This window comes from Equus caballus, chromosome 20 (genome assembly GCF_041296265.1).
Source record: "Equus caballus isolate H_3958 breed thoroughbred chromosome 20, TB-T2T, whole genome shotgun sequence".
NCBI lineage: Eukaryota > Metazoa > Chordata > Mammalia > Perissodactyla > Equidae > Equus > Equus caballus.
The window spans coordinates 47117686-47140937 of record NC_091703.1 but is presented as its reverse complement, the minus strand read 5'-3'; the positions used below and the strand labels follow the sequence as shown (position 1 = coordinate 47140937).

Below are 23252 nucleotides of genomic sequence, written 5' to 3'. Positions count from 1 at the left end.
GTGAGGAAACTAAATGTATGTGTCTTCAATTTATCAACTTTGAAAATGAATTAGTGTTTTTTTCATTTGATAAATATGCTTCGAGCACCCATTGGGTGCCAGCTACTGTACTAGATCCTGGATACATGGAGTAGTGTTCATAATAGAGTTCTTTCCTTGACAGAATTTGTAATATACCAGAGAAATAGGCATGGTAATGATAATAGCACAGTCCTATGTAGGACTTCCTACATTCCAGACACTGTTCTAAACCCTAACATACATATCAGCTCCTGTCACAGTCCAACCCAGAGGTGGGTTCTATTACTCTCCCTGCTTTGCAGAGGAGGACCTGACGCACAGAGGGTAGGTGGCTTGCCCAGGGCACAGGCACAAGATGAAAGTGCTGGGAAGGAAGCTCGTGGGTCGTGCACTATCTGGAAGAGGAAAGTAGAGGGTAAGTTTCATATTTCTTAAATTCTGGCCTTTATCTGGCAGAAATTCCTTGAGTTTTATTATCTCGGGATAGCTAGCCTCCCTAATTTCAAGGCTGATAAAGATATTTTGTTTTATTCTTGCTTTTCCTTGGCCATTTCAGGTAATTTCTGAACAGAGCCACACATTTTAAAAGATAATGGATTTATCATATTTGTTTTATAAATGTGAAACCTCATTATCTTAAATCCACAATTTTCAAAGTCTTAGTTGATAAGAAATGAGTGTATCTTCTTTCAGAATTTTTAAAAACACATGAAGGGCCAAGGACACTCAGTTATTCACATACTGATGTGAACTAAATTTCTTAGCTCTTAATCATTAGGTGAAAGGGACTTTCTTTAAAGAATTTTGGTCAGCAAGGAGTAGAAGTAAAGTAGTTTTGAACCTTAGAGTAGAGAACATTAAGTGATTTGCTATATTATGTGCTTATGGGAAAGAGAAAATTTGAGACAGAGATGCTAGGAAGATGAGATTTTGGAAACAAAGTGAGAATATGTCAAACACCAACTTTGTGTTTTCAGAACTTTGCTAATACTGGTCTATGTGGAAAGAGAACAGAATTCTCTTAATTGTGCCCCTCTGATCCCTGCGTAAACTGAGTGTCTGTGGGTTAAAGAGGGTTTAGAGATTGCTTGGGAGCCTAACCACCGTTTAAGACAGTGTTTCTATGAGAAGATGCATTCTGAATTTAAAACAAACTTTTGGGATATAATATGTATATAATAAGTAGGGGGCTTCTGTATTTTAGTTTTAAACATGAATTTTTCTGTGTTCACAAATTTTCAATGAGACAGAGCTGCTTGTCATCTCTAGAAGCTCTTTTATCAAGTTTGTTTTCTCTGGAAACAGAAAACTACTCATATTAGAGACCAGTACTGAATAAAAATTTGGCCCCTCTGCCTGATTTCTTGACAGATCATTTAGGAAGATCGTATTTCCTACTGAGTAGAGGACTCCATGACTGCATTTAGGCCTCTATATAATTTATGTCCAAGCTACTGACGGTGTCCTGATGGTAAATTAAAGATGTATATTAATTCAATGTTCTGTTAAATAGAAATGTTGGTTACATATAAGAAAGAGGTCAGTTTTTTCGGGATGAAACCAAATTGTCATGGGAGTTATACTTCAATAGGAGTTACCACAGTTCTTTCTGTGATTGCTGTACAGACTGAACAGAGATCATGGATTCATGGAGAGCCTACGGATGACAGATAAGCTAAATTTATAAATTCACTTGTAATCCATTTGAAAGTTGTTTAGAAAAATAGTTAACAACATATAGAAAAATTTCTCATGCTGTAAGGAGGTGTACCTTCTAAGCAGCCCAAGGATGGAAATACAGCTGGGCCTCAGGAGCTACAACTCAGAAGCCAATGAAACCAATTTTTTATCCTCTCTTTCTGATCTCCGCTTTTCTCTTTATATAGGCTTAATTTTTCTCTACCTGTAGAACTGCATTTTTTACTTGATAGATAACTTGCTGCCATCAGGTGCCCCTAAATTAGCTTCATCACCCAGAGAGAGGCAACTCTCTGGATTTCCAATTTCGAATCTCAGAAAATGGCTTCTGACTGACCCAGCTTGTGTCAGTGTCCAGGCCTGGACCTGGTGGTGTGGCGGAAAGGCAGAGCCATGCTGTACCACTCTGCTGAGGAGACTTGTAGGGTAACCTTGCAGCGATGAGGCAGCAAGAGTGGGCAGACAGTGCACTAGCTGCTTACTACACCAGACCATCCATCCATCCATCACATCATTTATTAAAGCATGCCTACATATATTCTAGATTTGATTTTGAGACTGTCATTGTTTTACTTCAGAAATGATTTTCATAACCTAAATTTAATTTCCTTTTAAGAGCTACAGAAGATACTATACAGCTATCTTAGACTTAAAGGAAGATGGCTAATGAAAGAGTAAATATAAAAATTGCACTAAAGTTCACAGAATGACACAGAAAGTAAAATATGCCTCAGTCAAGCTTGTTCTCTTAAAAACTATCCTCACTAAAACTGTAAAACATTTCAACAAAAACATTGCTTTAAATATGTTATTTTAAATACTCTATTGCTTAAGCAAATATTTAAATACTATATTAGTTTCTCTGCATACTTGACTTGAATTTAATTCTACCTGTCTGCCAAATATCTTGAAACTCCAAATCCATTTTCATTTGCCAGGTTAAATGTTTATTTTGTTTTCCCACATAATCTGCTCTTTACAGTGCCACAAGCATCCCAAATCTGATTTCTTTTTAAGAGGGCCGTGGTCAAGTTTTTTCTTTCTTCAGTTAGCAGTATAGGATGTGCTTCTCTTAAGGAATATGTAAAGGTATGTTCACATTACCTACCTGGGAAGGTGCCTGCTACCTTTGTTAGCTGTTGGAAAATAGGCATTAACCTTCTTAAAGGAAGTTTAAAACATGTCCACTAAATTTACCTATGTTTTTGAAGCTTTCCTATTATTTTCTATTATAATCACAATACCAAAGACTTTTCTTGTGCTGTAGAATGTCTAGTTTTACCTAACAAGCGACTCTGTATAGACTAGTCAATGAAAACGTGTTAGGCTAGTGATTTACAGATAACTCTCATCATTGGATTATGAGGTTTCCCTTTTCTTCTACTCATCTATGTATGTGACTCAGACATCCATTTTTAACTTTTGTTCTTATTTTCAAAGACTATTTATATGCCTTTGAATATTAGTCTCTTAGATATGCTTCTCTAAAAATAACTACTTAATAGCTTTCAATGCATATTTTATTTATATTTTAAAAATAGGTTTAATATTCGTCACCATATGAATTGCATAGTGGTTTTTGCAAAGTTCACTAGTGCATCCTCTTAGGTTTCTTGTATGGGACCTAATTCACTGCAGTAAGGAGCATCTTGAGGAGGAGCTGTTTGAATCCATAGTGGTAGTGATCTTCCTGTCCTTAACTTCCCTGACAAAAAGTACCTGGAATTCGTTTTTCTTTCTCCGCCTATTATGAAAGTGCAGCTTCTGATGAACGCCCCTGTCTCTCTTCCATTATCAGTGTCACAAGGCCTCCTGATTTCCTAAACCCAGTGCCCTTCTGTGTGAGAGGCAGGAGACAGAGAAAAACTTGATGCAATAGATTCAATAGCTCTATCATTGTTACAGGTGAAGTGGTCCACACACACTTTTATAGTTTTAAAATATCTGGCTGTTCCCCAGAAGTTAGGAACCTGACGACTTGTCCCGGTGATATTTCTTCTATCTAAGAATCATTGCAAATAGACTGAGACTGTTTTCCAGTGTGGACTTGAACAGGTTGTCTGAGCTCTTGAATCTCAGGACCCATGGCTCTGAAATATTTCTAGAGATTTCAGGACTTCCCTAAGATACAGGATACCCACAGGACCACAGAATGTCAGAGCTGTATTAAAGAAGAGAGAACTCAGTCACAGTGGGATGAAGCAACTTAACCTGGAGACTCCCATCTGTATTAGAGGCAAAACCAAGACTTTAAGTGCAGGTCTTCTGATTTCCAGGTCAGCATTCTCCTCACTAGTCATTCCAGTCTTTCTCTGATGGTGTAGAAGGTCTCTCAATATTATATAAGAGTATTTCAGAGCTTTAGATTATGATTAAAACTCAGTTGTTGTTGTTCAGCACTGTTAATTTAAAATATATGGAGATTGAGTTGGAATGTCTTCACCCTATAACGTACCTGTCCTTCCTTTTCAAGTATGTCTTGAGTGCTATCTTTCTTGGTTTTTGTTGATATCTTTCTTATTAAAATGAAACAGTGTGTAAATGTAGAACCTCTTGAGAACTATGCAAGGTTCACATTTTTTGCAATTTTAAGTTTTTTTATTAAAAAGTGGAGTATTTTTCAGATATTATATTGTAGCCTGCCTCTTCATTAAAATCCACCCTGCATTTATTTATGTCATGCTCCGAAGATCTGTGTTACTTTCAAGTTCATTGTTCTCAGGATCGCTTCTGCCATCGCCACCCCCAGTCTGCTTCGATTATCTTTTTTGTCTCTGATGAAATTTGAGATTGATGGCTTTTCATTGGCTATATCTAGGATTCCAGTAAAGGGTTAGAATAAAACAGGTCAAAAGCAACATCCTCATCCCGCCCCAGGCAGCGTTTATACAAAATGCATAGATGAAAATGGCAAGGCATTTAAGCATCCATTGGAGTGACTCGTCTGTCGAGCCTCTTTTCATATCGCTCACCTTTGTTGAGTTGCTGTTTATCCTAACCCTGACATATGAATAAATTAAATGCGACCAAATCTGTTTCTTCCTAGACTAGAGTGTCTCAATCTTCTTGGAGTTAGGATACTATTGGTTATTTCTTTGACTTAATGTTGTCCTCTCCTTATCCCCTGAAAGCACTCCATGAAGTTAAAAAATATGTAAAATAAATTGCATTTTTAAGAAAAGTTGGTAAGTGACATGATGGGAGAGAATCCTCACTTAAGTTCATTCGAGGCTCCTGTGACTGCTAAAACTCAGGTGTGGAAATCAGTATGCTAGATCACACAAATCTAGTGATTTTTATATCTCAATCATATACCAACATGATAGAGACAGCTACTTGCTACTCAGTATCCATTCTCTCCTTCCTTTGTAACAAAACTTTTATTGATAGCTGGTTATATTGCCATCCAGACAGAATACCACATTCTTCTTCTTACCTTGCAACTAGGTTTGATTGTATGACTGACTTGTGGCCAATGAAATATAAGCATAAATATTCTGTTGGACTTCCTGTTAGTTTTCTTAAAATAGAAGGATTACCCCCTTTTCCTTACCTTCCTTTGCAGATGTGATATCTGGAGTTTTAGAAGCCATTCTGAATCATGAAGACAAAGCCACAGCCTGCACAACATTATATGTCAATTATATCTTCATAAAGCAGGGGCTGGAGGGTGCAGGGAATAAATAAATAAGTAACTCTTAAAAATTGGGAAAAAAATAGCTACAGCTTAGAAATGTCAGAGCAGATGCTGGAGGAGACAGATCCTCGTGACTTCAGCAAGTGGTCATGTCAAGCCTGAACTGCTTGTCTCCAGAATTCATTTATATGAGGAAAAATAAACTTCTTTCTTGCCTAAGCAACTTTAATTTGGGATCAGATTGTATGCAGCCAAAAATATTTTAACTAGTAAAACCTGTGAATGAGCCCTCTAGATTGATAAAATTGTGAATATACTTCTAGAAACTAAGTAGTGCCCTAGGGTAGACCTGTTCTGATATGAAAACTGTTTTAGTTAGCAGTCATAAATGGAAGGCATTTGATGGTTCAATCTATGTGGCAATGATTGGATTCTGTTTTGCCTGATGCTAGTGGAAATTCAGGTTCTCTCATACAATCTCTTTCTAGTCTGTGCCAGTGAAATGAACTCATAAATTGTGAAACAAACTTTTCTTTTTGCCACATCATGAGAGCAGATAATTCTTAGCTATCGTGTGAACTCGTCACTCTTTATGTGTCAAGGAAGCTGTAGAGATAGCGCACCCTAACCTCGAGCACAAGCTTCTGCATCTCTCACTGTCAGTTCCAAATCTCCACTTGGGACAAGGCTAAGGCCTTTTACATAAGACATTTATTTTTTTCCCCCTTGTTAATTCTTTCCCAGCTAATTGACAAAGTAAGTCTGTTTTTTATATTGAATGAATATTTTGTCATGCAGCTATGATTTTCAAAGAACTATCATACCCACAGGACAAGTGTTAATGTGTTTCAGCCCAGGTCTCATATTAATTTAGAGTTTTGTTTATCAAAACTTATCAACATCAGAAGATTGAAGAAATCATTCAGCATTTATTAGTATGTTTCCTGTCTCTTAAATTCCAGAGGAAAATAGGGGAAAGGATTTGATTTTAGATTTTGTGTTTGTTTGTTAATCAAAATATCCATCCTGCTACTTAAGAAATTAAAATACTGTGCTATAGAAAATAAGTACCATCTGGGCTGTATGTTTTTCTACCTCCTCTAAAGAACACTATGCAAAGGAGGGTATGCAAAGTAACAGGGCATGCTTCATTTAACTATTCTTATGGGATACCTGATGTGGTATAGTAGAAATATTGCTTAAAAGTTGTGTATAAATCAAATTGTAGTTTATTTTATCATATTGTAAGTATGCCAAGAAAACACCAATATAGAAGAATTCTAAGAAGATTCCTTTGTGCTATGAAGAATCTTAATTTATTATTTTGGCAAGGTCATATTTTTCATTGTGTGCATTTTCATCATTTATTTCAATGTTGCCTATGTGTTGGTTTTTTAATTCAACTGCAACATTTGGTCAATCTGGTTATGAAACCTATTGCCCCAGTGGTCATCAGAATTATTAGACTCCTCTGATGGCTAACTAAACTCTACTCTCCCCTCTAGGTCCCTCACCCTGTTCCTACCCTCTGCAGCCTTCTTCTTGCTTCTTACTCTGAAAGAGGATGACTGTTCCAGACAGATAAGACAGATGAGTGGTCACAATGTCACAATAGTGTGCTCCCACTTCAAACCTACAAACTAACACACACACACAGATACTTCATACATATTCTCAAAGTCTTTAGCCAATGTATTTGTTCCCTTGGCATCATTTTACTAATCAAGGATGTCAGTCATCACAAAAGATTATAAAGTCTTTGTTATAGAATGACAAAATTTATTTTGTCTGTTACCAAACTTTTTGCCCTGTGCCTGTCTTCTTTCTGATGTTCTCTTTAGATTGCATGATATTAGGACCAGGACATCAGCTTTGGGGTCAGACACACCTAGGTGTTCAAATCCCAGTTCCATCCCTTGTCTTGTCCATGGTATCCTTGCTACCCTAAACAAGTTACTTAATGTTTCTGAATCTCAGATTCCTCAACTGGACCCGCACCTAGATCTGTCGGGAAGGATTTGTGATAACATATGTAATGCACCTAGCTTAATACCCAGCACATGTGTGTGTAAGAAATAGTAGCTGTCTTTGAAAAAATCTTCTTTATAAAAATGTACATATGGCTAAATTCCTATAGATATGCATACAATTGGAATTTAGTTTAGATACGTGTTCCTTTCATAGTGACTACAATCAGAACCAGTCAAAGAATTTGCAGCATATTTGACATATCAAGTTACTGGAATATCTATCTAACACTGACTGCCATCCCCCAGTAAAATGACTCAGTATCTTCAAAAGGCACTCTGCAAAATAATTCTCTAAAATTTCTTACAGAATCTTGTATTTTGTTAAATATCTTATTTCTCTTAGAATGCATTTCTAAATCTTATCAAAACTGCACATAGCTCAAGTTTTGGGGTTTTCATTTCTATAAAACTAAACCAGTTTTTTCTTTTAGTGCACCACTAAAGAGAATTTCAGGTAGAATTTTTTAGATTATTAAAAGTTTTATAGGTCTCTAGAGTTGTAACGTATAGTTGTAATGTCCAGTTGAACTATTTGGGTAACTTTACTTGGGTAAAATTTGCTTTGGTAATTCTATCTATATTCAGATAGAAAATTTTATGTTTGAGTAAGGAGTTTTCTTATGAGTCAGTAGTATAGTGGAAGGAGCACTGGTTTTGGAGTAGGAATCTTAAATCTTTCCAGCAATATATCTTACCTTGATGAAAAGCCGCAGAGATTCTCATCCAAGTAGTAAAAACACCTGCCCCTGCTTGGCATCTGAGATCTGAAGGGATAAGTAGTATGTGGAGTGGTGAGGCTGGGTGAAGAGTACACAGGAATTCTCTGTACTGTTTTTGCAAATTTTCTGTTAATTAAAGTTATTTCAAAATAAGTTTTTTTTAGGGGCTGGCCCCGTGGCCGAGTGGTTAAGTTTGCACGCTCCACTGCAGGCGGCCCAGTGTTTCGTTGGTTCGAATCCTGGGCGCGGACATGGCACTGCTCATCAAACCACGCTGAGGCAGCGTCCCACATGCCACAACTAGAAGGACCCACAACGAGGAATATACAACTATGTACTGGGGGGCTTTGGGGAGAAAAAGGAAAAAATAAAATCTTAAAAAAAAATGCTTTTTTCAAAAACCACAGAGAGTCAGTGAGCTTCACTTGTTCATCTGTATAATGGAGATGATGATAATAGCTGACCTTCCCACCTCACACAGTTGTTGACAGGATCAGAAAGTAGGGCAATATACATAAAACAAACATGCTGCTCTGCTCTGCTCTGATTCCCCCCCTTGACTTCACCCGCTTTACCACCTCTGATCTTCCTTTCTTCTTGCTGCCAAAGTTGTCCTTTGCTTTTTGAAAGTTTTTGTGGTTATTTGTTTAAGGTGGAATACTGCCTCACATCACCAAGTTACTAAGACTGTCCTCCTTTCTTCATCTTCCTTTGTAATCCCCTCCACACCCTTTGTGGCGTGACTTCTTTAGGCTTCTTACTTAAGAGCGAGGCCTAATGGCCACTGACATTTAATCAAATAACTGTTATAACACATTTACTCATGAGTAAAGGCTGATTAAAAATTTGGGCACTGACATCTGAGGATGGGAATTTCATCATCAAAAATCTTAACAGAAACCATTTTGTTAAATAACTATAATTATAGGTTTTGCAGTTATAGTTTCAGGGGATTTTGCTATTCTGCATTCTTTGAGCCCCAAGGGGCTGTCTTAGTATTCAGGCTACTTGAAACACTGAATCTGCCAAGTACAGTCGGGGCTGCTTCAGGAGATAAGTCCCTGCAGGACGACTTCTACCAAAGATTTTGAACTCATAATTATTTTAAAGATGATTTCTGTTTTTGTTTATTTTTAAATTAGGTAGACTTTTTAAAGATGAGAATCGAAAATAGACATCAATTTTCTGAACGTATAGACATTTCTGCTTTTTTCTGGTAATTAGGAATTTTCATTTATTACATTTGAAACAGAAGCAATGTTGATAGCTGTGATTGCTGTTGAATTCTCATCATGATCGTATTTGGTCAAGTATATTTTCTTCAGTGATTGAATCTTGACGTACTCAGGAAATCATGTTCTTTTGTTTTATGTTGACTCGTGCCCTCAGCTAGATCAGCCTCTGTGGCAGGTTTCTATTGATGAACTTGCTCATTTCTGACTCATGCAAACAACTCAGCCAATTATGAGAAAAGACACTTCAGCTTTAAAATGATGAAGAGCATTCTCTTTAAAGGAATAAACAATATGATTTGGTTTGTTTTGTTTCTAATCTTAACTCAGATGGTGTCCAGTTGTAAAAGCCTATTTTTCCTCTATAATATATATTCCCCTAAGAATTTTTCCCAGAGTGGTGATTTCATTTCTTCACTAGTGTGTAATGTAATAGACTTCATTATTTATCTTTTCATAGTTTCATCTTTCTCTTTGAATTTTTAAAGCATGTGTGATTCAGATTTACTGTTAAACATATTTTTTGTTATCCCCATTTATTTCAAAATTTGTTTACAGCAGTATTTTCTTCCACTGAAAATCCCTAGATGAATAATTAACCTTCGTACTGGGATACCTTCTTAGTTTACTATATGAAGAGGTTTTTTTTTAATATTTTATAAAGTGAGAGATTGAAACTATCAACATAAATTATGAACAGTGAAGACTATAAACTGATCTTTCTAACCCTCATTGAGCCAGTTCTCTCTGCTACTCCTAAACGTTTCTGTCAGCAGTAGTGTAGCTTTCAGACAGGGAGGAGGACCCTGACGGGAGGGTAAATGTGGCGTGTTTGTTCTGGTGCGTGTTTTAGGAGCGCTCTGGTCTGGGCCCCACAGATGACCTTGTCGTTTTTGCAGCAGACCATGATGTCAGAACCAAGGAAGGATTTAATACAAATGACACAACGTGATTGCATTTTAAAAGCTCACTGACTATTGTCTGGGGATTAGTTGTTCCTTCCGTATTGTGGTTGTCCTGTGACTCTCAGGTTTGAAATGGCCTCTGTTTTGAAACCAGATAGAGAAACACAGTGCTTGTTCCTTACAGGGCAGGCCACACAAGATAGCACAGTGGTTTTCAAATTCTGTCCTTCAATTCTTTTTTTTTTTTTTTAAAGATTTGCACCTGAACTAACAACTGTTGCCAATCTTCTTTTTTTTCCCTTTCTTCTTCTCCCCAAATCCCCCCAGTACATAGCTGTATACCCTAGCTGTGGGTCCTTCTAGTTGTGTCATGTGGGATGCCACCCCAGTGTGGCCTGACGAGCGGTGCCATGTACACGTCCAGGATCTGAACCGGCGAAACCCCAGGCTGCCGAATGGGAGTGTGCGAACTTAACCACTTGGCCACGGGGCCGGCCCCTGTCCTTCAATTTTTGATGTTTCATTGAGAAATACTTGCAGAGGAGAAGGCAAATGGAGGGCTCTAAGTCTCCTTCCCTCACCTCTATCAAAGCATCTCAGCCTTTAGCAGTTTCATTTGTGAGAGTTCATGGTAAAAAAGAGCATAGACTTTGGAGTAAGACAGACCTGGTTTCAGATTGCAGCACACCTTACTTGCTTAGCAACCTTAGACAAGTTACCTAACATATCTGAGCCATCACTTCTTCATTTTAAAAATAGGAATCATGGGGCCGGCCCCGTGGTGTAGTGGTTAGCTTCAGTGTACTCTGCTTCAGTGGCCCACGTTCACAGGTTCAGATCCCGGGCATGGACCTACACCACTGTCAAGCCATGCTGTGGCAGTGACCCACATCCAAATTGAGGAGGATTGGCACAGATGTTAGCTCAAAGCTAATCTTCCTCAGCAAAAAAAAAAAAGAAAAGAAAATAGGAATCATATCTGCCAATTGAGGTTATTGGAAGAATTAAAAGAGATAATGTAAAGGACCAGGCATGGCACCTAACACAAAGTAGAGACTCAACCAACATTAGTCCCCTTCCCCTTAGACTAGTGGTTCTCAGTTGGGTATGATTTTGCCCCAGAGGGGACATCTGGCAATGTTTAGAGACATTTTTGGTTTTCACAACCCAGGGAGTGGTGGGCAGATGCTGTTGGCATCTAGTGCGTAGAGGTTAGGGATGCTGCTGAACATCCTTCAGTGCATAGGACAGTCTCCACAACAAAGGATTATTCAGCCCCAAATGTCAGTAGTGCCAAGATTGAGAAACCCTGCCTTAGAGGTATTAACTTTTCTATATAGAGAATGTAGAAAAAATATATACCTTCCCCCAGTGTTTATGAAACTTACTATGTGTCAAGCTTTGAGGATTTAGCAGTGAATAAAATAGACATAGTCTCTGACGTCAGGGAGCTGACATTCTAGTTGGGGAGAAGTAGACAGTAAGCAAATAAATATATAATGAATTGTGGCAGATGGTAGTAAGAGGTATGAAGAAAAATGAAGCAGGGTAACAGATAGAGAGTGACCTGGGGGAGCTGCTGTTTTGTATAAAGTGTCATAAACAGCATCTCTGATAAGGGGCCCTAAAGGAAGTGAGAAAGCAAGCCAGAGAGCGATGTGGGGTTAAGATATTCTGGACAGAGGTGTAGCACATGCAGAGGCCCTGGGGTGGGAATGTGTTTCACATTTTCAAGAAACGTTAGGATAGGCCAGTGTGGCTGGAGTGGAGTTGGTGAAAAGGAGAGGGCTAGGAGATGGGATCAGAAAGGTAATAGGAAGCCAGATTATGTAAGGCTTTATAGGCCATTCTGAGGATTTCGGCTTTTATTCTGTGTGTGATGAGAAACTATGAAAGTTTTGTCATAAATGACATCCGATTTTCGTCTTTCAAAAGACCACTCTGGCTGTTGTGCTGCACACAGACTGGCAGGAGTGGGAGGAGGAAGGAGGAAGGGTGGGAGAAGGAAGCCCCATGAGGAGACTGTTGCAGGAGTCCAGGGGGGAGAGGATGATGGTGGGCTGCACCAGAGCAGCAGCAGTGAAGGTGGGAGGTGATAGAAAGTGTTTTTTCCAGATATATTTTAACGGTAGAGCTGATGCAACTTGCTTGAAGGGAATTAATTGATGAATTAATCTAAGGTAAAAGTTTTATTTTCACATGTAAACAAAAATCCTTATCAAAAAAACTCAGTTGTATCACGTAGGAGCAACAAAGGGGATTCCGAACAGGGCCCTCCCGTGTTCCTTCCAGAGTCCATCTATCCGTGAAGAGGCGGGTGAGAGCCCTGCCGTGCTGGCAGGCTTCCCCTTTACGGGGTTTTCCTTTAAAGGGGCCAGACTTCCCACTATGTGAGTGAAGCCAGCCTCTGTTCCGTATGCATGCTGGACTGCTTGACAATTTGATCTTGGCTAAATCAGAATGGAAAGGTCTACAGCTCTAACTCAGCGTTAAAGAGAAAGTATGAACTAAATTTTGTGCAGTAGTGGCTCTGTACACATAGTTTCTAGGCAGTGTTGTAAAGTTTTACCCTAAATGACTGAAATATTTAACAGTATATCTTCATATATTTGCTGGACTTTAAAGCCATGTGGGCTCATCTGGATAGTATGTAAACCTATGAGAATTTTTAGGAATATTATGAAGAATACCTAAAGAACTTACACAAATTAACGTAATATGGTCACTTTTGGATATACAGCCAAATAAAAACCACAGAAAAGGGTTACAGCATCCTCATTAGGCAAATAAAGAAGAGATCAATCTTCTATTGCTTTAAAGAACTAGTTTAGGCAGAAACTCACATAGTTTTTTATATTACTTGCCAACTTAGTTATTACAGAGCATGTTTACAGTTTTAGGAAAACATTAGTAAAAAATAGTACTAACACTACATGAGAATTTACAACTAAACATGGAATCAGGTTGTATGGTACTAAGTTATTGGGGGAAAAAAAGATACTTTTCTTAGAGAGCACACATTTTATCCCAGGACAGGAAATAGTTTATTGTGTATCATTTTCCCCACTACTAGCTTAATAAATTCAGATTTAAAAATTTTAAATGGGGTCCAGCCCAGGTGCATAGTGGTTAGGTTCATGCACTCTGCTTCAGTCGCCCAGGGTTGGCAGGTTCAGATCCCCAGCACCGACCTAGCACTGCTTGTCAAGGCACACTGTGGTGGTGTCCCACATAAAATACAGAATGATTGGCACAAATGTTAGCTCAGCGACAGTCTTCCTCAAGCAAAAAGAGAAAGACTAGCAACAGATGTTAGCTCAGGACCAATCTTCCTCACACACACAAAATTTAAATGGACATTAAGCCAATTTTAAATGTATTATTTTGATTTTAATAACAATTATGTTTTCCTTATATAACCAATTCATATTCATTCTTGATAGTTTAAAATACATAAGAAAGAAAACCTTGGTTAATATATTTAGGATATAGATATTAATATACCCATAGGGTATAGACCAAAAAAACCCTCACTATTTTGAAACAACTCTATTATGAATTAATACAAAAATACCTTTTTGTGTTTTTCTCAATCACTGGTGCTTTGTATTTGCTGAGAATTACTTATTTTTAGCACAAAATTCCTTTTACATCACTTGAACATTCTCCTAGAGTCGACAGCTATTTCTTTAGGAAACTTCATATGATTACTATAATACATTCTTAATACCTTGGACACATAAAATTGGTGTATTATAAAGGTCACTCTGGGGGAACAAATTAGCACCAATGGAAACCTTTATTTTTTAGGCTGTGAAATAGAAAATATACTGTATTTTTATTCAATTATGTAATTCGGAGAAAATTCTGGGTCAAACTTAAGTGACCTTTTGACTTCAAGATTGCATCAATTAGGGTACTGAGCTGACTCCATAAATATTCCAGGAACATTCTCCCCAACCCCCCTCCCTCTCCCCCCCCCAGTCTCTCTCTCTCCCCTCAACTGGTTCTCTTGCTGAGATCATGTACCCAAGCCTATGCTGTTTCTCTGTGATTTTTTACCTCTCGAGTAATTACTTTGATTATTTTTGTGTGCTTGAATGTTTATTTAATGATCTCCTCTAAGTCAAGCAATAACTCAAAAGGAAAGACTTCTTCACTTTTAAAAATCTTTTTTTTTTCTGATTTTACTTAAGAAAAAATTAAAACATTACTGAAATGTGTGACTGCAAAAGGGAAAGTTCCCTATAATGTTACCCCCAGAGATAAATACTTTAAAAAGTATAATATATACGCTTCCAGAGATTTACACATGCTCACATGTATGTGTATGTTTAAATATAAATGGGATCAAGGTTCACACATTCTAGTTGGCAATTTGTTTTTTTCAGATGATAAAACATACTCGAAGCTGTAATCTTTGATGAGACAAAAGTAGCACCCATAGAAAAGTGCAGGGGCATAGTACTGTCTAGAAGAATGAATATGTTTCAGAAGAGAGAAATCAGTGTGACCTGGGGTCTTCAGGGAAAGCTTCCTGGAGGAGGTGCTACCATGTGCATGGGGGGAGGGATAGCCAGCACAGTAATGAGTGAAGGGCAGAGGACAACAAAACATGGTAGATGTGACAAAGGGCGACCTGACTAAAGCAAAGAATATGTTAGATTTTAGTGAGAACAATATCTGCCTTCATAGACTGGGCCGGATGATAGCTGCATTTGGAAGCCAGGCATTTGAGCTTGAATTTGACGCAGTAATCAACTGAGAGCCATTTGTTGAAGTTTATGAGGCAGAGGAAGGAAAGTGGTGTGGGGACGGAGGAGGTCTTGCTATGTGCCAGGGCCTTTTCTCCATATTTTTATTTAAAGTGGTTCTACCAGATGGGTCGGGAGAGTTAAAATATTTGGAAGGAACCAGCCAGGAACCTATTAGAGTCCTCCAAGCCCCCAGTGATGAGCTTTGCAGGGGGCGTAAAGGCAGGGAAAATCCACCAGATGTTTTGAAGAAGGCTCGCTTGACGTTTGCGGAGCAGAATCTATTAAGTTACAAACTGACCCAGCAAGCAGAAGGAGTGCTCGCCTGGCCACCAGGTGCCTCTGCAACAATCCAGGTAAACCCTTTAAAAGCTTCCTGGACCTCAGCTTTCTCATCTACAGTTGGGGATATAGTTTCTAAGTTTCTTCAGCGTTCTGTGGTGTTTCCTGATCTGTTAGTATTCTTCTGCACATGGACCCCAACATACGTGAACAGGCAGAAACATTCCGTAATTCGCATGTTGTCATGTTGCTGGATGCTGCCGCCAACCACTCCATTTGAAGTTTTCAGGCTCAGCAACCAATTCCTGTCTAACATGAAGTAGCTGGTAGATTACCATGGGCATTTGGCCTTTACCTTGTAGAAAGGACTTTGCATTTCAATTGTAAGACTTTTAAGAGTAATCAAAATAAGATTTTTTTAAAAATCTGAGGTGGAAGTAAGAGCAGATAAACTTTTGCCTTGGTTTAAAAGTTATGTTCTGTGAGTCTGTGTTGCTAAAGAAAGATAAATGTCATGTGTCTTGAGAAGCTGCCAAGAGATATGCCAGTACATAGCTTTTGTAACCTTTACAAATGCTTCAGTGAAAGCATGCAGAGAATTTAAATGAAACTACGTGCTGTATGAGCAATCCAGCCTCAGACCTCAAGCTGGTGTAGGCAGGGGCGCAAGGGCTGATTGTCATTGCTGAAAGCATTTTTCAAAAGCACAAGCCATTGCACATTAATTGAAATTAAAACTGTTCACTGAAAATTTAAATTAACAAATATACACTGAGAGTCTGTTGTGTTTAAAGAAAAAAACTGAACAAACAAATTATACTAGTTATTGCGTCTGTAGGGATATTCGCTTCCCTGTTTTCATTTAGGTGGGACCTAGAAAATGAGTTCATCTGCCATGGAATTCTGCCTTCTGATTTTGTTTTACAATAACCAGAAAAAGCTGTAACTTCTTGGTAGTGAGATGAGTGATTATTAGCATAACTATACTCTTCTACCTTTTTAAAAAGTTATTCCAATTAAATTTCAAAATATTGTTGGGTGTGTGGGAAATTTTAGGAGTAATTCGTTCAAAGGTAGTTTTTCCATATATTCCCCTATGTGGTAATACTGTGCTATGTTGTAACAGTAGTAAGGTTTAATTTCAGAAAAGCCTCTGAGTATGTAACATGTTTTTATGTGTGTTCAAGAGCACTGTTGATACCTAAAGAAACCAAGGAGTGGGCAGAATGGACAGATTAAGCAGAAAACAAGCTGGACTTGCAGGTACAAGAGCCTGACTAATCCAGAGCTGACCTTAGGTTGATGCGGAGTCTGAGATCAGGAGAGTACTGTGTAATTTGAGAACATTCAGTGTGGACAGAAGCTGTAATTAACCAGCTAGGGTAACTCAGTGATGTACCTCAGAGTAGGTCATTTAGGACCCAAGTTTTACTTCTAGCTTTGCCTATTTATTAACTATATGCTTTAAAATTGTTTTTAACTTCTCTAAATCTCAGTGTCCTCACCTGCAAAATGAAGCTATTAAAACTGTTGATCCGTAAGGTTGTTTTGCTGCTCTGTGTAAAGAGTAGGCATTGTTATTCTGATCATGCTGTTTTACTAGGTTTATGATTCCCCCCGCCCCCACCCTGGTGTCTTTTCCCAGCGATTTCTTACACTACCAGGAATAGAAAAGGATTGCCAACGTGCACTTTAGTGAGGATTGGAATGGGTGATCTGAACAGAGGCAGAAGGGAAAGTGGAATTAGGACAATACAGAAAGTAAGAGCCAAACTTATTTGATAGTTGGCCAATGTCTTGATTTATGAATCTCTGCCTTAAAAAACTGCCTACCCTCTCTGGAATTTGTACAATTTGATTACGCATATTTCTAAATAGGTTCTTGGACCCAGTTCCAACATCTCAGGGGGGGTAGGCTTCACCACACTGACAAGCAATTCTTGGTCACCAGCAGGGTTTCCAAGAATTCATCTCAGTTCAACTCAGTTCTGACACTATCTGCCTGGAGATAGTATCAGATTCCACAGGTTAAGAGTTCAGTCCTACAAGGCTGCCCCTGATTGGGGATGCCAGTTGCAAGCCCAGGTTGGTACCTGTGCTTCTGACCCACAGGCTACAGATGGGAGGTTCCACGACCTGCCTCCTCCTTGGACTTCAGATACAAGTTGCAGGTCCAGGTTGTTACCTGTACTTCTGACCAACCGGCTCTAAATCAAGAGGTTTCCAAGACCTCTTCCTCAGCTTTGATGAACTTGCTAAAGCAGCTCACAGAACTCAGAGAAACATTTTGGTTACCAGATCACCGACTTATTATAAAAGATTATAACTCAGAAACAGCTAGGCAGAAAAGATGCATAAGGCAAGGTATGGGGAAAGAGCTTGGAGCTTCCAAGCTCTCTCCCATGCCAGTCTCCCAGCACCTCCATGTGTTCATCAACCCAGAAGCTCTTCGAACCTTCTCTTTTTGCGTTTTTATGGAGGCTGCATTAGGTAATCATGGTTGAGTAAACCGTTGGTGATTGGTGATTGAACTCAATCTGCAGCCGCTCTCTCCTCCCTGGAAGTCAGGGGGTGGGCCTGAAAGGTCAACCCTCTAATCACAGGGTTGCCTCCACTGGTGACCAGCCCCCATCCTTTGGTGCTTTCCAAAAGTCACCTCATTAACGTAGCAAAAGACGTCTTTATCACTCTCCAAACTTAGAAAATTCCTAGGGTTTTGGGAGCCAGAAATGAGGATGAAGACCAAATATATATTTTTTATTATACATCGCTATATAACAATTACAGTTCCTGATTTTAGATCAGCCAACAGGGAATTATATGCATTTCTTTTGCCTCAGTCCCTTTCTTTTGGTTATTTGAAACAATTGCTGGGGAAGAGAGAGAAGTAAACAAAAATTCGCATAGTGAGCATATCTGAGTCATCCTCAGCATCATCAAATCCCAGGTGGTGTCTCTGATTTCATCTTGAGCTCACTTGACTGTGCTGTGAATAGCATGTGTGCACTGTGTCATATAATATTCAGGGACATTAGTATTAGTATGAGTGCTTCCCAACATTTTTCATGTCATGGAACACATAGAAAATGAAAATATTTTTATGCCACACCAAGGTAAATGGACAAGGCAACTTGTAGCCAGATACCAGCCTAGAGATTCTGCTGCCTCAGCCTTGTGTGACATCCAGAAGGTAGAGGGGAAACACTATCTCTACACGCCTGTGATGTGTTTGCAGCACACCCATGCACTATTAGGTCCACCACAGTTCCTACACTCTGCACTAGGTTATCCCCGGGTTGTGCCTTCTGTGCTGACCAAGGGCCTCACTAAATTCGTTTTCTCATGAACAGTTTGGGCAGGTTAATTATAGTGGCTCCATGATACATTGTAGAGAGACAGTGTATAGAGTTGAGAGGATTCCAAAGAAAAATACTGGAGTAAAAACCTACTATAGGTTAGAGACGGCTTTTTGTAATGAAAATAGGCTTGTTAGGAATTGGGAGTCCTGGGCTTCAGTTCTAACTTGGTCACCTTTTGGTAAATCACTTCTCTCTGAACCTCAATTTCCTTATCTTTAAAATGAGAGGGGTTGAACACTATAAGCTTTAAGCTACCCTCTAGCTCTCATATGCTGTGGTTTTGTACTGCCTCTAAGTCTTTGCTGTTAAGTTGGCTGCTTTGCGCTGTTTGCTGTGTGCTGGACACTTTGTAAATAGTTTCCTATGCACACCGCAGGGTCAGCTTCATGGGTCTCCTGAGATCAAAGGTTGCTGTTTGGATGCTAGAGGTATTGAAATCAAACTAAGATGCTCAATGAAGAAAAGAGAATAGACACTGCAGAGAGTGTCCGAAAGGAATGAAGCTAGCTGGACTAATCTACAGCCCTTCAATATCTTTCGCATGCAATCAGATGATAGGCTTTGCAGTTCAAAATCTTCCAAGTAGCTAAACGCCTCACTTAATTAAAGCTGGCAACTCTGGCAACCGTAACCTCTTAGGGTAAGTTTTCCTAACTTTCATTTCCAGGAATACTTATTGCGGATGTGTCAACTATCTAAGCATACATACAGAAGCCAAATCTTGATTGTCCGACTTGGTAGAAGAAAAGTTAGTGTTAAGAATCCTTTGAGAAACTTTCTTTTTCCGTGGTTGTCTGTGTCCTTTCTGTCTAGCACGTGTTGGGTGGATGAGACTGCCTAGCTAGAGAGTAGCAGAGAAGACCTGGAGGGGTGCACAGATGATCAAGGCCTGGCTTCAGGATGGTGATAGTCATTCACCCTGATCATAGACTAAAATGGTGACATTTGTTCATTCTACCAGTGTTTGTTGCTTATTTACCATATGTCAGATATGTTCTAGGAGCTAGAAATTCAAACCGGAGAGGTTCCTGCTATATATAGTCAGACACAGACAGACAGACAGATATACATACAGACAGACAGACATAATACATACATTAATGATACAATGTTATCAGTCTTAGAGCTTTTTCTAATAAACACATTAGTAACAGATTTGTTGTGTACAAAACACACAAAGTCTCCCTTGCTTCCTGTTTTTCATTAGCAAACACTTATTGAGTCATGTGTCAGATACATTAAAAAGGACAAAACTAAATTGTGCATTCAGATATCAAAAAATATTTCTAAGTACGTAAACATTCAGCCAATAATAGACCCTTAGGGAAACGTGATGTTTCCTTAACATGAGGGTACGTATGCACATATATATGTAGACATATATACATATACATGCATGTGTGTGTGTGTGTGTGTGTGTGTGTGTAATATTTACTTGTCTATGTTCAAAAAGGATACTTGAACCTAGAGGGTAAATAGACAAGAGAAGTCTAGGTTTGTGTCACTGCATATGTGTGTTTGTGAGTATGTGGGAGGGCGGAGATTAGGAAGGAAAGGAGGGAGAGAGGGGAGGAAACAAAGAAGGGCAAAAAGAATCAGTGGTCTTAGAAGAAGCCACAGGAGTTAGTAAATTTTACGTTAACTCCCACCACCCCATCTATCTTTTCTGTATTAAGCTGCAGCCAGTACACTATTATTCACTCCAAAAACTGATTTATCATTGGAATTAAGTTGACCACTTACCCAAATCAAACAAAATGAAAAAAGAATAATTTCAGTTTGAAAAAATATAAAAACATCTACAGACATTGGAAGTGGTACTTATGTACTCCAACAACTATGATAAAGAAAACTTGCTGAAAGTCCTTCCAAAGCAGAAAAAAATTTTAAATCTCAGGGAATTTTTTCCTTTACTGGCCAGAAACTCATTCCAAGAAGTACTAGCCTGTCTCATTTCAAAATGCTTCCCTTGCCGAGGAAGCGGAAGCGGTCATATTCTTTCCCACCAAACTATGGGTGAGTTATAATTATCCTACCTCTTGTGGGACAATGAAGCGGCAACATCTGCTATACTGAATCCAAAAACCCACGGAGGAAACTATACCACACTGTGAATCATACCTGGACTCAGATTAAAGGATTTGTATTGTGTTTACCTTTTTCTTTATTTTCTTTGCAATTTGAAATATGGATTTGTTAGCTCTGGCTCCATGTTCTGAGAGGAAATATATGGGTTCCATTTGTTGACTCCTATTTTAACATTGAAAAATCCCAGCTTTAAGGCAGATGGGCAGTAATAGTCAATAACAGTTTTTCTGTTTATCATCATCGCCTCACAGTTTTCTTTTTCTTTGAAAGGGGGTACAGTTAAGAAAATTTAGAAGTGCACAATCTAAGAAGTGAAGCCATTTCTTTTTTCTTTCACTATAGTGACCATAACAGAAGAGTAGAAAATGGTATTTTAAACTTTATTTCCAAAAGAAAAAAACTTCAAAACTACTACTTATAATTTCATGTATTTTGGTATTTATGTTGGTACTAAACTGTTTACCTAGAATAAGGAAAGGAAAATGGAATTCCAATTCTAAGTTTTAGCTGTGAAATGTATATTATAGTCTGCTAATTTTAAAAAAAAATTTGTTTTTATCATTGTTAGAGAGCAGAAAGACAAACTCGAATTATGGATTCAGCTCAATATGCAGAATTCTGTGAAAGTCGGCAATTAAGTTTCTGTAAGTATGTGTTTAACTTTGCTTCATTATATGTTTAAGAGATTATGTGTTACAGATATACTCAAGTATGACACAATCTATGTGAATATGATGAGAAAATTTGACCAATTTGAGGAGAAATTGGTGAATTTAATGTATGCATACTTGTAACTGTTACAGAAACAGCCTCTGCATTGTCGGGGAGCCTAGAAAAGATTTTACCCCACTCTACTGTTTTGCAGTTAATAGTATTAAGAGATTTTAAAGGGTGCTAGTAATACATAGACAGCCAGTTAATTATTCACGTTACTTTTAGTCAGAAAAATTCCATTTTTCTTAGTATTCCCATTTTACTTTCTTTCCCAGTTTCTTAGTCATGTTTACGCTATTGCTAATTATACTTGACCCATAATGGACTCTAGCAGTGGTCATGACATTTCAAAGCCCCTAATATTAATGAATACCAAATCTCCATTTATTTATGCATACTCATATTACCACAAAGGAACATATCAATAGTCTCTTCCATTTTTGTCTGTAACCTGCTATGGCATGCATTCAGCGTTAGCCAAATTCATTAGTCCAAGCTCTTGGAATACTAATAACCTAGTGGTGAAATTAGTACTGTCCCATCACTGCCCACAGGCTTACTAAAAGTACATTAAGGCTCATGATAAATGGTGGGCTAGATTTGTAGGGAAACGTCTTTACAGCAACAGTTCAGTGATGACTAAGACTCTGGGGGTAAAGGTCAAAGAGTAAGTGGGATGAAAAGTCCAGTTCAAACTCTGACCAAGTAGCACATGACCCTGGTCTGAGGGATTATAGACACAATGGTGTCTTTAAAGGAAAAGCTATTATGTGGTCACAATAACAACGTAGTTGATTTGGAAAAAGGAAACGAGAGCTTCATTTATAGATCATAAAGTGCAAATAAATGACACATTTCAAATAGTGCCCCATGTAAATGTCAGTAAAATATAGGAAAACATGTTTGGGAGATTTTTTCCCTAACTAAATATACTTTGCAGTCTGACTAACAATTTGGCATCATACATCTGTGAAGCATTAAGTAAATGACACTTCAGATCATGGCAATTTCAGCAAATGAGAGGTTTTTGTATTGTAATTTTTAGGTTTAAAAATGGCATTCAAGTCTTTTATAAGTATAAATCTCCAGTTTATAAAGTAACACTTAGTGCTATTGAACTATTTTTTAAAATCATATTTTAAATTTAATTCACTTAAAGGAAAAGAAGTACTATTTCACACTAAACCATAAAGTCATTGAACTGTCCTATCGCACCTTTTGTTTGAAAGCCAGATTTTTATTGGCTCAGTTTTTTGTTTGTAACTCAAAAATAAACTGTATTAGATTAAAAATTAATACTTTCCCTTTCTGTATAAAATAACTGTAGTATAAACACTATATTCTTAATTTTTTATTTTCTTTAAAGAAGAAGGATTTGGGCACTTAAAAATATTTCTTTATATGGTACCCATAGGTGCTTCATTATGAAACCTTAGTGGGAGAATCTGTTTTATAGGCCAAAATGTTGTGGCTGGGAATGCTTAATCCAAGTGGTTCAGCAAATTCAGAACTGATTTCCCATCCTGGTCAGAGTGTTAGGCTCTTTTCATTCCTCTCCTGATAAATTACCAGGATATAGGGGTTGTGATCCAGCCATATGTGTCATCTTCAGTATTTGACCATAGCATTCACTAATTGGGACTACTGGTACATTTTAAAATAACAAGTCTATAACTTTATAGGCTGAGGCTAAGTTGTAGAATCAGAACACTGATCAAATTCACCAATCTTTTTTTTGGGGGGGGGCGCCGCGGTGGGAGATTAGCCCTGAGCTAACTGCTGCCAATCCTCCTCTTTTTTCTGAGGAAGACTG

The 23252-nt window shown here is 38.2% G+C and overlaps 1 protein-coding gene across 27 annotated transcripts in view; it reads left to right on the top strand.

Moving 5' to 3' along the window:
- SUPT3H (SPT3 homolog, SAGA and STAGA complex component) overlaps positions 1-23252 on the top strand; it is a 465972-nt gene that overhangs the window by 339562 nt on the left and 103158 nt on the right. For all 27 annotated transcript variants that reach the window (XM_070244677.1, XM_070244690.1, XM_023624265.2 and 24 more), the window contains one exon: positions 21294-21369. In XM_070244677.1, the coding sequence (XP_070100778.1) occupies positions 21294-21369 (76 nt within the window). The remainder of the gene's footprint in view (positions 1-21293; positions 21370-23252) is intronic.